This window comes from Argiope bruennichi, chromosome 7, assembly GCF_947563725.1.
Source record: "Argiope bruennichi chromosome 7, qqArgBrue1.1, whole genome shotgun sequence".
Taxonomy (NCBI): domain Eukaryota; kingdom Metazoa; phylum Arthropoda; class Arachnida; order Araneae; family Araneidae; genus Argiope; species Argiope bruennichi.
This window is the reverse complement of record NC_079157.1, coordinates 130,297,640-130,313,257: the sequence shown is the minus strand read 5'-3', so window position 1 is coordinate 130,313,257 and position 15,618 is coordinate 130,297,640. Positions and strand designations below refer to the sequence as shown.

At 29.4% G+C, this 15,618-nt stretch overlaps 1 protein-coding gene across 6 annotated transcripts in view; it reads left to right on the top strand.

The window, feature by feature from the left end:
* LOC129975076 (diacylglycerol lipase-beta-like) overlaps positions 1-15,618 on the top strand; it is a 79,283-nt gene that overhangs the window by 46,429 nt on the left and 17,236 nt on the right. For all 6 annotated transcript variants that reach the window (XM_056087974.1, XM_056087973.1, XM_056087971.1 and 3 more), the window contains 4 exons: positions 7,351-7,441; positions 7,688-7,832; positions 11,572-11,752; positions 13,676-14,321. In XM_056087974.1, coding sequence (XP_055943949.1) covers positions 7,351-7,441; positions 7,688-7,832; positions 11,572-11,752; positions 13,676-14,321 — 1,063 coding nt within the window. The remainder of the gene's footprint in view (positions 1-7,350; positions 7,442-7,687; positions 7,833-11,571; positions 11,753-13,675; positions 14,322-15,618) is intronic.

The following is a 15,618-nucleotide window of genomic DNA, read 5'->3' as shown; positions in this document are numbered from 1 at the left end:
TCGATATGTATTTTTTTAAATCACGCGCGCATTCCAATCGCAAGCACTCAAATGAAGGCTTTACGCTGTGACGTCACAGCAGCTAAATTTCTCATGTTAATGGCCTCCTCTAGGTAGCGCTCTTGTCTTTTTCGCGCACGGCCTCGCTCTAATCCAGACGTGTTTTGGCTGCGGCTGTGGTTTATGCTTTCTCCCAATAAGTTTAATACAGAGGGGGGGGGGGGGGGGGGAGGATGAATTGCTCTTGAATTCTATCCGTGATAGCTGCAACTATCTCAATAGGCTTGGAAAATCCTGATGATATTTGAAAACTCGAAAGAATAGCGTTAATCCTTTCTCCAAATGCACTTTTTAAAATGATCTTTTCTTTTTGTTCACTTGACACATATTTAGAATTTAAAACTGGTATCATAGCACCTGAGTCAACTAGGGTTTTCAGTTCTCTATTATCCACACAAATATCAACGTATTGTAAAGGGTTGATATTTAAGCTTTTTTCACCATTAATTAATTCCGACTGAATTTCCGCGGTTAAAATGTCTTCCCGTTTCTTTTCTGCCGCAGATTCTCTCAACTGCGATTTTTTATGTCTATTTGGGCAGTCTCTAGCAAAATGCGACAATCCACAAACGTAACAGTCTTGTTACTTTTCTTGAATTTGTAGTTTCGTTTTTATGAAAGTTTTTGTTTCTGAATTCTCGTTGATGTGGGGGTACATATTTCCGTTCCGAAAAATGTCTCTCTTCTCTTTCGTCGTAGGTTTGATGTTTAGAAAAGTTATTCTCTTGATATAGTTCTTTCTTTTTCCTCATATTGTTTGATCGCACATTTTCATAATCATCTAATTTGCTTGCAGTTTCGTTTGGATTTGTGACCAAACATCAATAAAATGTTCTTTAATATCCGTAGGTACTTTTCGCTTTATCTGTTCTGTTATGATTAAACACGACAAACTTTCAAAAGTAGTTATTTCCAATCCTTGAATCCATTGCTCAAAATAATTTTTAAGTTCGTAAGTAAAATCGCACCAGGTAGTCTCCGGTCTTTTAAAATGAGTCATAAACGTTTGCCTGAATTTTTCCGGACTGAGTTTAAATCGTTTCACTAATAAACTCTTGATGTGGTCGTAGTCCTTAACTTTCTCGATTGGCTCTCGAGCGATGAGTTGGGTTATATCCGTTGGCACTAATCCTAATAGATGCGACACGTAATCTCGTTTTATTTGAGCCCACTCGGCTTGTCTCTCGAACAACAGCAAATATAAACTGATATCATTGTTCTTTTCATCGAATTTTTGCATCACGTGCATGAGTTCTATCTTGGGAGTTGGTAATTCGACATCCACGGGTACACTGGAATATTGCAGCTTCAGTTTCTCAAGTTCGTATTCTCATTCTTCTTGTGCCTTTTTCTCCTGCAATTCCCACTCTTCTTTAATTTTTCTTTCTTCAAATTCTCGTTCTTCTTACTTTCGTTTTTGATCTCTCTCTTTTCTATCCTCTATGATAACTATCATTTGTTTCTTCACACTCTTCCTCGTAATTTTCACTTCCAGTAATTAATTTTTTTAGGTCCACAATTTCCATCTCTAATGAAACAGTTTCACCCAGCTCTTCCGCCAACAACTTCAAATCTTCCTTTTTTCGCACTGCCTAGGAAGGCCATATCGATACCGAAAGCACACACTTTTATCGAATAAAGTTCGATTTCAAGTTCGTCAAAAATAGCACTCGATTCTCAATCCTGTCGACTGCGCCAAATGTCGTGGCTGGTTCGTGAGTGCTTTCAATAAATAGGCAAATAGAAAACTTAACAGATTTATTTCAGATTCGTTCGAGTTACTCTGCTCAGTAACTCCTTCTCCTCCAAGAGCAAACACTCGAATGACATCACTCTTTTAATTACACTCGCGCTAGTGGTCTAGCGCCATCTATGAACGTTTATTTCCTAACGCTTCAAAATCCAATCACTACACTTTCTAGTGTTATCATTCCTCCCTCTGGTCTAAAAATTTGGGATCATGGGCAAAGCTGTGAAAACTTCTCATTTTCCCACACATGGGCATCTGTGCTTTGCAGTGTAATAATAATAATAATAGACCATGAATATGCATTTTTGAACTTTGTAATCCACCAATTAAATCCAAAATTTGTGACTGAACTACCATTTTAGAAACAAGATATTTTCCGAATTTTGTGTATACAAGTTGTTGGTTTTTTTTTTCCCCCTTTATTAAAGTGTTTACATACATGGGAATATACAGACAGACAGTTGATCAACTAATTGATAGATTTACTCTAAAATTTGATATGATTTATATTTTAGGTGCTAAATTGTGTGCTATATTGTACCAATATAGATCTTTTTTTTAAAAGTTATTGTGTTCAATTGTACTGGAACAAACTAACATAAAAAAATCTTGGATTTTGTACAAAATTTGATAGAAATCTGGAAATTCAGTGTTAAAAAAATTCTAGTTCAGAGCATTTTGGAATTATATTCATATATAATCTAAAAAATATTTTTTCAGAAGCTTAAATTGTGAAAGTAGGGCAAAAAGTCAAACTTGAATTTTTGTTGATTATAATTCTTTCTCTCTAAAAATTTCATATATGAGAAAATAAAAATATAATTTTATTGGCATTAATTTAGTTTTGGATGTTTTAGCAAGACAACTGTAAAGTATCATAATATTTTTTGTCACATTTATTTTTGGAAATCTTAAATCATTCAATATATTCACTCTTGAAAGTACACAGTGAGTTAAATACACATTTTCCAGCTAATTCTAAAAAAAAAAAAAAAAAAAAAAGTTTTAATGTTTTGCCTAAAAATTACTTGAAGTAAAAATATATAAATAATTCACTAATGATGATTCACTAAATGATGTTAAAATATAATTAGCAAATACTCTATAAACAATTAAATGCATGCCGAAAAGCAAGGATGAGCTGAAGTTACTGTTAAAAACTAATTTTTACATGATTTTTCATCAATATAAGGATTAGCAAAAATAATCAGTATATTGACCAGTAAGCTGTATATAAACCATATTTTTGATGACAATATCAAACAACAGTCAATCTTCTTCAGGATCTGTTATTTCTGCACAAATCACATCATCAACTTTAATTAAGCGTATTTTCGTTTTGTACCATATGAGAAAGTTTGCATGTAAAAGATTTCACTTTTACCATACAATGGAATACATCCAGCATAGAGTTTCACTTTAAATGTGAGGTTTCACAACCAAATCTGTCAATTTTGTTAGTTTTTACACGAATATTTGTGTAATTGGATGGAATTTGATTATGTAGTATCTCATTTGATATTTTATCTTATCCCATGCTAGATTACATTCACATATAATCCAGCAAGGAATATACTCTTTCATATAGAATGCCATATGGAAGCACATATGTCATGGCATTTTGTGCATACTCTTGTATATATTGCAGACTACCACTTAGCATTATTAGAAATATAATTATTTTTCCTATGTCACTGATGTTTCTATTGTTGACGATTGCATTTTGTAGATGAATGCATTCCTCTGAGTGCAATGATTTTTTTTTATTTAATCAAATGGAAAGGAGATGTTTGCATACATATCTGCCACTTATTGGCAAATAGTAGACAGTATTACAGGATATAATTTGTTCCATTTTGAGGTATCATGCAGTTTAAATAATAATTAATTGCTGATACTTTTTAATTGAGTTGTTTCCACTTGTAAGAAGAAATAAAATGAAAGAAATGTTTAGATAAATGCAAATATGCTTTATGAATGTATGATGGCTAATATTTTTTTAAGATGCATTATTTAGAACTACCTGTACTTGATTAGTTTGCATAATAGTGAAGTGATATCCATCTTTCCAAAAGAACTATGAGATACTGCAACATCTTATAATATTGATGTTTTTCTGCAACACATATAACTGTGTTATACCATCTCTGAAGAGTTACGTCTTGCATATCATGTTCTTCCCCAACTGTAACAATCATTATTTCTTCGATGATAAGTGTATTGTAGCATCTGGCATGCTATCCAACTAATGTTTTGTCAGCTCTTAAATGGATTATATGATTATTCACCAGTAAATTATCAGTTGATGTTTTAAACAGTTTTATCAGTATTGTATTAAATTGTATAATGCAAGGGCAAACATTATGTTAGTGTAAAAAAGTTTTCAAATAGTTTTAATTTAGTATTTGGACCCTGGAATCTCACTCCATCATTGATCAACGCTCTCGTCATTGTCGCTCATAAATAGATTAGTAAAACTTTATTTTTGGCAGCAGGAGCTGGTAAACACGATCCTACACAATGATAATTTTGCCCTTGTATTTCAAAATTTGGCACTTATTGATCTTGAAATACTTTATCAGCTCCAAAGGATACCATTTGAAATGCCAAATTGTATTTATAAATGTTTTGTAGAAATGTTAGAATAATAGAGGTTCAGGTGGTGGATGCAAAATCAGAAATTTAACTTTGCCTTTTGCACAGCATATTTCTGATATTTCATTACTGAAGTTTTGTTCTCCATAATACTCACCTTCCTTATCCATTTTGCCAATGTCTGCACTTGAATGCTAACTGTAGTTGTAATTTATATTGTATAGAATGCATTCATGTTAACATACATTTTTCTTCAAAATGGACAAGTTCTCTTATGTCCGTTTCTCTCCTGTTTCTGATGTTCACGACTGAGCTACTTGTAAACAATCTACTTCATTGTTCACTTGTTTGAGAAGCACATCAGTCTTTTTGTTTCATGCTCCCTTAGAAGACTTATCAATTGATACACGAGTTGAAGGTATGATTATTTTGACAGAAAGAATAGCTTACATTCTATGTACAAATTATATGCTTTTTAACAATTTTTATAGCTCATTTAATTGCTTTAAACTAATAGATAGCATGAATGACATGGGCTGAAAATAGGACTGGACTTATTTCATTGATTGTAAGAATATCTTAAAATCAACTGGAACCCATTAATTACAGTTGCATCAGAATGCAAACAACATTTAAAAAAATAAAATAAATTCTGATTGGAAAGAATTATACATATATATATTTTTAGAGTGAAGATGTAAAAAAGTAGAAACAGCATGGGTCACTAAAACATTGATATTCTTGATTTATTAAACAGTGATTAAATAATATAATTGATCAATGTAAGCAATTTAGATTTTTTTTAAAATCAAAATCCTTTGTGAATCCTTGCCAAATAACTCAGCAAAGTTTCATCACAATTGCATGAATAGTACAGGAATGCATAGGAGTTGAGCAAACAAACATTCATTTTTATATATTAGTTTCAATATGTATAAAAATCAATTTGAACTGACTGCATGTAAATAAACCAACAGAAAACATATCCAGACTTCCAATTAAATATTGATTTGTATACATTTTATATAATAGAGAAATTTACATAAATGCAAGAATATATAAACATTGCTATACATAGAGGAACTTCTTAACTAAGCCAATCAAAAATTATTAAGAATTTAGACCAGTTGCCTGAATACCCGACATATTGTGTTTTTTGTTAGATAGGTGCTTTTTTTACATTTATAAATTTTGAAGGTTAAATACCAAAAAATACTTCTATAAACTTTTTAAAATTTAATTATGAGAATTTAATAAAAAGGTAAGTGCAAATTATGAAGAGATAAATATACAAAAATAAAATTTTATTTGACATTCTGCTACTTAAACTTTCTTTAAGTGTAAATATATGTATACCACATTAGTAAACTGAATTATTTTAGGTTGGTAGTTTTTCAGATTTTTAAGATATGAGGCACAATCACTCCTATATTATAATTTGATTAAATATGTATTAAATTTGCATTTATTTTTGTAATTGATCATACATGAAGTGCCACTAATCTAGAGATATCTTGATAGTAGTGAGTTACTACTCCTCTAGTTATGGTAAAAAAAATTACTTTTTGGCATGGCTTCAATAAATCTTTTGAAATGTTCTGCATATGTGATCTCACAATTGCATGATAAAATTATTATTATTATTATAATTATTTAAGTTCTTTGCTGATTATCCCACGTTATCTCGGACTTGTATATACAGCAATTGATTACTATCCCGAGAAGATTCGGGCGTAACAGAATTTGTCAGTATAAGTTGTTTTATTATATGTTTACTTGGTCTGTGTCTTAAAATGAAGGAAAACATTCTTCTTTGATTGTCGTTTTTTTTTTTTTTTTTTCTTTGGAAAGCTTTGCTACTGGATGGAAAGATAGAGAATGTATCGTGCATGATTATATGTATGACGAGTACTAAATAAGTCAGGATAGTTATGTTGAAAAAAAGTAAAAAATTGGTGATTGCATATGAAAGCAAAAACAATGCAGATAATAATTGTAAAGAAATGGACTTTGAATATAGTGAACAAATAATTTCATTTGCCCAAGATAATTCAGGAAAGTAAACTGATGAAAAAAACTATAAGCTTTCACACCTGAAAAAAATTATAAACTCTGTTTAAAATCCGTATTTTCTGGGGGGGGGTTTCCCCTCCCAGTTCCTAAAATTTAAAAATTGAATAAAAAAAATGAGGATTTTTTTCATTTTTTAAATAGGTGAGGGAAGAAGTTAATAATGGTGGATTAAAATATATTTTTGGAATTCAATGAGCTCAAGAAAATAAATCCATTTAGTTTGAGATGCATTAACTTGATTAATTAATGATTAGTAAATTTTTAGTAGAAATAATTTAGTAGATACTTTGTTATGATTAAAAAAATTGAAACATATAAGCTTTTGTATCATTGAAAATTCTCACAAAAACTCTTAGCAAAGAAGCAGGACTCTTGCATCTATTTCACTCCTGAAACCTCTATGTTAAATAAATGTTACAAAATTTATCTGAATCCTTCTCCAAGTTAAATGGTCATCCAAGTTAAGATTTACTGTTTCTAGTTATAATAATGTGACTGCAGTTTTGAAAGATATTATTATTCAAGATTGCTTATCATTTTCAGTTTACCAATTTCTTTATTTTTCTGCTGTTTTGCAATTGAACATTGTAAAATGCAAGAGTAAATGCTCAATTCATGAATTTTTTCTAAAATTGAATGACCTCTTGAATCAAGTACTTATTTTTATTTGTACTTTCACAAGGGTGTATAAATAACCATTTGCCTTTGAATGATTACTTAGGAAGGGTTTTATTCTCATCTGTAAATATATTATGCCAAAAATCTGGAAATATTGACATAGTATTGATGTAATATTGTTTTTTTCGGGGGGGGGGCACTTCTGTGTGTTTTTCTTATTACTGTGCATTATAAATCTTTAATTTTTTTTCTAGAATACGCCTATTTTGCTGTTGTTGTAATCAAGATGAACAGAGCAAGAATGCTTATTCAGATATTTCTAAGTTATTCACTTATTGGTTTGAAGTAAGTGCTATTTGTTTCAAATTATAGCTTAAAACATGATTTTTGCATTTTTATTGCTGTATTTATCATTATTTAACAATTCGAGGGCAACTTATATTAGAAAAATCATTGTCAGTGTATTAATGCAAATTTTTAGCTCAATAGTTTTTACTCATTTCATATGTTTAATTTTTTATGAATTTTTATTGAAAAAATCTTTTAAAATTTATTCTTATTATTACAAATTAAATTTATCTCTCCTTAAAGGATGTAGATTTGGTGCCATCAGATATTGCTGCTGGCTTGATTCTTCTACAGCAGAAGCAAGCTACTGAAAGTGGAAATAGAGTTTCTACCTCACAACATTCTGAAAATTTTTCAGTGCAGTCTCCCGATTCTTTAACTAGTACTGGTAAGATAAAAAAAAAATAATGAGTTTTATTTTAGTTCTTGAAATTGTCTTTTCTATATTAATTGCTTTAATTTTCATACTTTTTTTATTGAAATATATGTAATATAGAATAAATCTTCTAATGTGTATTTCTTCTTTAAATCTACAACTGTTTACATCTTAAAAATTTCACAATTAATTATTTTCAAATTGGAAGCAGTTATTGTATTTTGCAACATTTAAAGGATATCTTTATTAAACTTAAAATAACCAGATTAACACTGTTGTAGAAAAATTCAAGTGTTCAATTTTTTTTTAAAATTTAAAATATGCATTTTTCAATAAATCAATAGAAAGTTGACAGAGTTGTGAATTATTTATTTTTTCTCTCAGTCACTCCAGATTATGAAGTTTATGGGGGAAAATATAATAATGTAACTTACTCTCCTTGAACTGATTTAAATTGAAAACAGAATGTTTTTGCTAATGATGACTTGTAAGGAATCTTTACCATAAGTCTCTGTACCTCAATTAATAAAGCATCAACCTAATAATAATTATATATAATTATTATTAGAGTGATAATATTTCTACTGCTGTATCCTATTGCATATGAAAGTAAAACTCATTGATTTCTATCTTGTTCGAAGCATTTCCAGCGATTGTGGGTTTTTTCCCTCGAGATTTAGTTTGGCTAAGGAGTCAAAATTTTGGATAAGTGCATTTACCATTTTTTGTACATGTTATTCAGTCGTCAACAAAAAAATAGAACACTTCTGTAACTTTTTTCGTTTATTATCTCATTTTCACAAATTTGTTGTCAATGAAAATGACTCAGGGGGACAGATTTTTTCCAAACAACAAACTAATTAAATAAGTTCTACTATCTCGAAATTTTCCCATAATGGCTATCATTTTTTTATTGTTATTGTTGAGTCGATTTGTCGTGATAAAATTAATCTCTAAATAAAATTTTATAGAATTCTAATGATAATTTTGAGAATTATAGGGTTTTGGAAAATTACATTTCCAATATTAAATGAGTCTTGTGAATTTTCGTCGATATCTCGGAAATTGTTATATGTTCCTCAAAAACTTTTTACACTCACTTAAAGAAAATTATCATAAAATCCTGAAATAAACGAATCAATAACTCGAATTAATTTTTTTTATGAATTTTTAAATATAAATGTCAGAAAAAGTAAATTGTAACGTAGTAACATTTTTACATGGCAGCGAAGCTTACATATTAAAATACTGGGATCCAAAAAATTATACCCCAAATAGTTTTTAAATATTCACAAACTTATTTATATTAAACTTATTTGTAGGTCATATTTCATGTTCAACTTGAATTGCGGCGAAAAAATCAATATTTTGTAAATGTCGATTTTTTAATACAAGTTTATGAAAAAAAAAATCGATTTATCGATATGAGAACGATAATTCGAGGCCCACAATTCATCAAGATCCAATGAGTCGATGCACGCAATTAATTTTCGTTTTCAATGTGTAATGGATATTTATTTATTCAAACTTTTATTTTTGTTACATTTACAATTGTTAGTAGAGATTTTACAATTGTATATTGTACTGTTGCACTGCCCTTCTAAAGCCTATTTTGATTTAATAATCCTTTAAGGAACCAGCTTTAAATCAGGCTTTGAAATGAAAATGTGAAATAAAACCATAAATTACAGTCAGCATTTACATGTTTTTTTATTCAAACAGATAAAATAAACATTATATTATGTAATGTTTGTTGTACAACAGAATAGTTCACATCTGCAAACTGCATCAATACTCATATCTCACTAATGAAATCAAAATTCTATAAGTTGGTGGTTAGTTCTTACTGTAAAATTCTGTCCAAATTGTATCAAGCTTTTTAATTCACATTTGAACAGATTTCATGTTTAGTTTAAAGTATACTATTTGAATAAATAAGATTTTTTTTCCTGGTTATATTATTTATTATTGATCAAAAAGTTCAATTTTAAAATTTCATTTATGTAATTATAGTTATAAAATAAGTTTGAAACATATTAGCAAAATACATTACACTTTTTACACTAAATTCAGTTCATTTTTTATTTTAATATTTACTATGTTATACAAATTTTAAGGCCTAAGTGTTGAAAATATAAATTATATTATTTTTATTGTTTTGAATCCTTTACAAATATTTTTGAAAAATAATTTATTGATTTATTACCAATGATAAATGCATGATGCCAGGAAAATATTCTCAAGAAATTAAAATCTGAAAAATTAAAGCTGCATGTTTATTTGCAATTTAATGAAGGGATTTTACATCTGATTACACTTCCGATGCCCATCAAAATCTAGTAAATTTTATTTTCGAAATTTTGAAAGCAGATCTAACTTATATTTTAAGATTTTTTCCTTTTTAATATATTTTCTTTTCTAAAAAATGCATTTTCAAATTTTATATCTCTAAAAATATTGCTTCATTTCTGTTTTATAATATACTATTCATTAAATTATGTTGTTTTTTATTTATGATAAAGATTATTTTTAGTTATGTACTGGCTCATCCATCATTTGATAATCCTCTCAATTTTTACACTCATCAGTCTGGATCGAGCGTTCGATGCTAATCAAACTTTCGATATGTCGAATTTTCAATACTTATTGAATTTATTTATATATTATTGAATTTTTTTAAATTATTATACTTATCAATTTTATTATAAAATCTTATTATTCGATATATATCGATTTTTATCAATTTTTTCCGCTGCTTATCGAATCTTCTATAGTGTTGGAACTTTTGATTTGAAAATTTATACTATTGGTATAAAGCTGGCAATATTAACCAATTGGATTCAGAGTTATCGCTCAGGAAGCAATTTGAGAAGAAGCATATGTATTGTAACATTGATAGACTTTTATTATTTGAGATTGTATATGAGTAGAATATGTGTGTTGATATACAGATGATTTTCTTTTTCACTTTTTAATGCATATGTTTTTTTATAGTGCTACTTTTGCAGTTTAAAAAATATGTAGTTTTTTAGCTTTTTATTTCTAAAAATATTGCATCATTTCTATTTCGTAAATATATTCATCATTTTCTATTTATGATAAAAATTATTTTTGTACTGATAGAAACTATGATATATCAAATTTTTGAAACTTAACGAATTTGTCAAATCTTTGTTGATTGCCGAATTCTGATGCTGACCCTTTTCATGGTCCAGCTATCATTTGTGCTGTCTTTAGGTATTTTCATTTTTGCTTTTCTTATGTAGAATAAGTAACTTTTAATATATGTGTGCAGCAATTTAATATTAAATGCTGTATATTAAAATTTTTATGATTCCTTTTTAGATTTGACCAAAATTTGTCACATATTTCAGCACTCATATTGTTAACGCACCAACTTATTGTATCATATGTCATTTTAAGACTCTTTATAGCTTGAGCTTTCAGTGGTACCTGCAAAACTTAGCAGATATAAACACCATTTTATGTTTCATTCAATTTGATTATTCATTTATTTAATTCGTTGGTAGCATGTGTATAAAATATTGATGAAAATCTTTCTATTTATATAATTGCTGTTTGTTTTGCTTGCAGGCATTTATACCTTTGACATACATTGTTATTAAAGAAAATGTTTTTTATATATAGCTTCTAAATAGTTCAAATATCATTAACATTTTATATTATTGAAATTTCTCAACCTTACTTTTCTCTTCTTTAAAAAAGATGAATAACTAAAATCCTTTAATAGGAGCTGTTCAAGGAAGTATTATTTCAAGCCCAGGTGTTTTTACTCCACCTGCCAACCAGTTTTGGATGACTCCAGAGCTTGCCTGTCATTTCATGAAGTTTGCGCAAGGAAGCTATGGATGGCCCGTGTTCCTGTATACAAATATTTTCACTGGCATGTGCCAAATTTGGAAGCATATAAGGTCAGTCAGCATTTTCCTATTTATACAATGCAGTAGTTCACATACATTCTTGAAAGTTTTTCAATAAGAAACCTGTTATTGTAAAACTTGGTCAATTCAAAATTTCTTAATCTCACGGTTGATAAATAAAATTTTTTCTTTGATCGCCTAAATTTCTTAATAGCACAATATTAAAATATTTAAAAGAAAAACTTTATTAAATCTTTATTTTTTTAATTGTTTTATCATTTATTTCCCTTCTAAATCTGTAAATATGGAGTCTAGATCTTGAAAGTGTTTCCAGTAAGGAGAGCTTCTAGCTTGGAAATGGTTGCTAATGATCCTTGTGAATTCTAAATTTCGTTGTCTTAGGTATTATTGTTGATTTTAAGATTTGTTTGTTACGAGAAAGTTATTAGCTGTATGGTGAAAGTTATTAGTTATTTAGCAATTATTTCAGCTTTGTTATTTTATTAAATTCATTGATTCCATGGTTTCAGCATTCTGACAATTCTGCCTTCCAAAATGTATAGTTTTTGAACAAATAATTAGGAAGGTTATATTTATTGCAAATGTCTTGTAGCATTGAAGTAGATATTTCAAATTTTCTTAGTTTTGTTGAAATTTTCATTTTTTCCCCTGCACAAGGTTTTATAAAAGGGATTTCAACACAATTATTTTCTAACTATTTGTGTTCAAAAGAAAACGAATATTTTTATTATATAAATTGAAACTTCCTTTTATTTAGAGTCGTTCTGGTTAATCAGTATGCTAAGAAATGTTATTTATAATTTATAATAGCTATAAATAAATAATGATATCGCGATATATCAAAAAATATCGATATGTGTTGGACGATATGTCGGGATGATGAAGTTCGGCCATCATCCAGGTCCAACTGGGATTGATATGTGTGAAATGCCAGTTTTTGATGCTAATACTATTAGATTTTTGCATAATACTAAAGCAATGCAATTCTTGTAAGAAGTTTGGAAGGATTTTCTCGAATTGCCAAAAGAGGGAGGGGGGATTGAATTTGTTTAGAAAAATACCTGCTGTTTTTTCCAGTTGAGATTAAAGATTGGAAGAAGCAGAAATAAATTCTTTATGTTTGCTTTATATAATAAGATATAAATGTTTTAAAGTTATTTAAAAATTTTAAAATGATCTTAAAGCATTTATTATTGTAATAGAAAGGGTTATATGGTGTTGATTGGAATTTGGAGCTTTATCGATTGAAGTTAAAAGTAACAATCTATGTTAATTAGTGCTCTAGTTATTGACGGGCTTAAAAGTATTAATTGCGGAGGAGCTTTGAATTATTTTTAGATAGGCTTAAAAATTTAATTAGAATAATCGCAATGACAGAAGAGGGTGAATTCTGATTAGCTTCAAGGTTCAAACCTGTAGGAAAAAAGAATTGAAGAGTGAGATATGTTGTTAATGAGAGCACCACTTGTGTGTATGAATAAAGTGCTTTGAATTATAGTTTGTGAGATATTTGACTTTTTCGGGAATTAAGTATAAGTTAAGAGGAGAATCAGAGTGTGTCGAAGAATTCAATAAATCCCTGTTTTTAATTGTAGAGAGTTAATGACTATTATTTGAGTTTTGTATATTGCTAATATAAATGTATTATTTTTTAGAAGAGGGACTGAAAACAAATTATGCTAAGAAAATGTTAGAAGTCAGATGAGATATGTTCTGTCATAAAATGGAATCTATGGGCACTAAATTTTGTTCTAGTGACAGTGTTTAACTAGATATGAACATTTAAAAAAATTTAAATTGCCTTTAAACATTTATTATTTATGATAAAGAAGAGATGTTACTTGCTTTTATTTGGACTTTGGAGCTCCATGTAACGTATCTTTGCATTCTGTGATGCATTAATTGTTAATGCCATTGAAAATAAATAATCTAATTTTTTCATTTTCATTGTAGATGCTGTGCTTGTTGTTGCAAACCTACCAGCTACATAATTGATGACAACTGCTGCGAGTGTCACACAGCTGTCCTGAAACAAGTCACGGGTCTCTCAGATGAAGATCTCATTTTTGTGTCTTTCCACAACAGAGTATATGAAATACCGTTCTTTGTCGCCATCGATCACCAGACTTGTTCTGTCGTTGTGTCTATTCGAGGCACACTTTCTCTGTCCGACACACTAACAGATTTGTCAACCGAATGTGTCAAAATCATCATGGATGGATGCTCTCAGGGAGTGTCTTGCCACGGAGGAATGTTAAGGGCTGCGTTGTTTATTAAAAATAAGCTTGAAGAAAGCCATGCACTGAGTGATGCATTCGCTCTCCACCAGAGTTATTCTCTTGCCATAACAGGCCACAGTTTAGGAGCTGGTGCTGCGGCTCTCCTTGCGGTACTTTTGCGTCCTATTTATCCAAATTTGCGCTGCTATTCTTTTAGCCCCCCTGGTGGTCTGATGAGCCTCGAGGGAGTGAAGTATACTGAAGATTTTGTAATGTCCATTGCTCTTGGAGATGACCTAGTGCCAAGATTGAGTGTGCCAAATATTGAAGATATGAAAAGGAAACTTCTGAACTGCATTTCAGATTGTGAACAACCGAAAGTAATTTCAGTTTTTCATGGCATTTGATTTTTAGTAATAGTGTATATTTATAAGATGGTTACTAAAGAAATTTCAGTTTTTGAATGAAAGAGAGCGGTATTATATTAGTGCTAGATTATATTATACTATATTTTTCTAACAGTATTATACTAGTGCTGAAGTGATTTTTTTTTTACTGTGGTTGCTGGTTTAAAAGTTAGTGGTGTTTTGCCTTCATTAAATAATTTCTCTTATTTTGATACAGTGTTTTTATTTTGTTTTTGTAAGTATTTTTGTTTTGTTTCGTTTTATTTATAGAATAATTGTTCAGTTCTGATTTGTGTCTAGGGATAAACCACTGAAAAAAAAAGTCATTTCATTCTTAAGCATGTGTTTTTGTGCTGAATCTTTCATGTAAATCTGACAACCAGTTCTGGGGTATAATCGATTTGCATCAATCTAAACGTCAGTCTAAATCAGTATGCATCTGCTAGAGTTAATTGACATATATGCACAAAAAAAAATTGAATATATTGGCATAGTTGGATCTTATCTGAAATTCCAAGTCATAAAATTAATGTTTTGATTTGTCTTCTGAGCATGAAATTTTATTTTACATTAATTATAATTGAATGAATAGGACAATTTTTCAATACAGTAAAGAACGTTTTTGTGCAATAAATAAAGAAAAGAAAAGCAACCTATGTCTGAAGATATAAGATACATCCGAAAAAAATCAGTGAAATTTGTTATAAAACCTGGAAAATACAGGAAAAATTAAAATCAGAAATGTTGGTCTTCCTGTTTTAATACAAGCGACCATATACCAATCAAACAACATTCTATATGTTTGCCCTTGCAAAGAAAGAAAGGACTGAGCATCTATTGGAAAAAACGTAAACAGTGCTGATCGAGGACTTCACCTATTGTGCTTGGTAAAAATATAGAATGGATCAACTGGATTAATTACAAGAAATGAAATGAAATTACGAAAATGGAGAGTTACAGTCTGCCTTGAATATACGATACCCTAGATGTTTTGAATGGAAGCCAATTGTTCCAGATTTTGAAGAGCGAATGCTTGCATCCTATCAGAAAATAGAGAAAAGCAGCCTTTACCACCAGGTAAAGTTTTTGACAATATCTTCTGGATGGCGTACCGTCACATTTAAAAGACTGGTGAAAATAATATTACCTGGACTTCTTTTCTGAAGCCTGCGTAGAAAACGTTTTGATAGTTTGAAGATCATCTAAATAATAATCATAAAGTATTGTTTAAGTTAAGCCCGAAGACATGCAATTTCTTCTAAAACAAGAT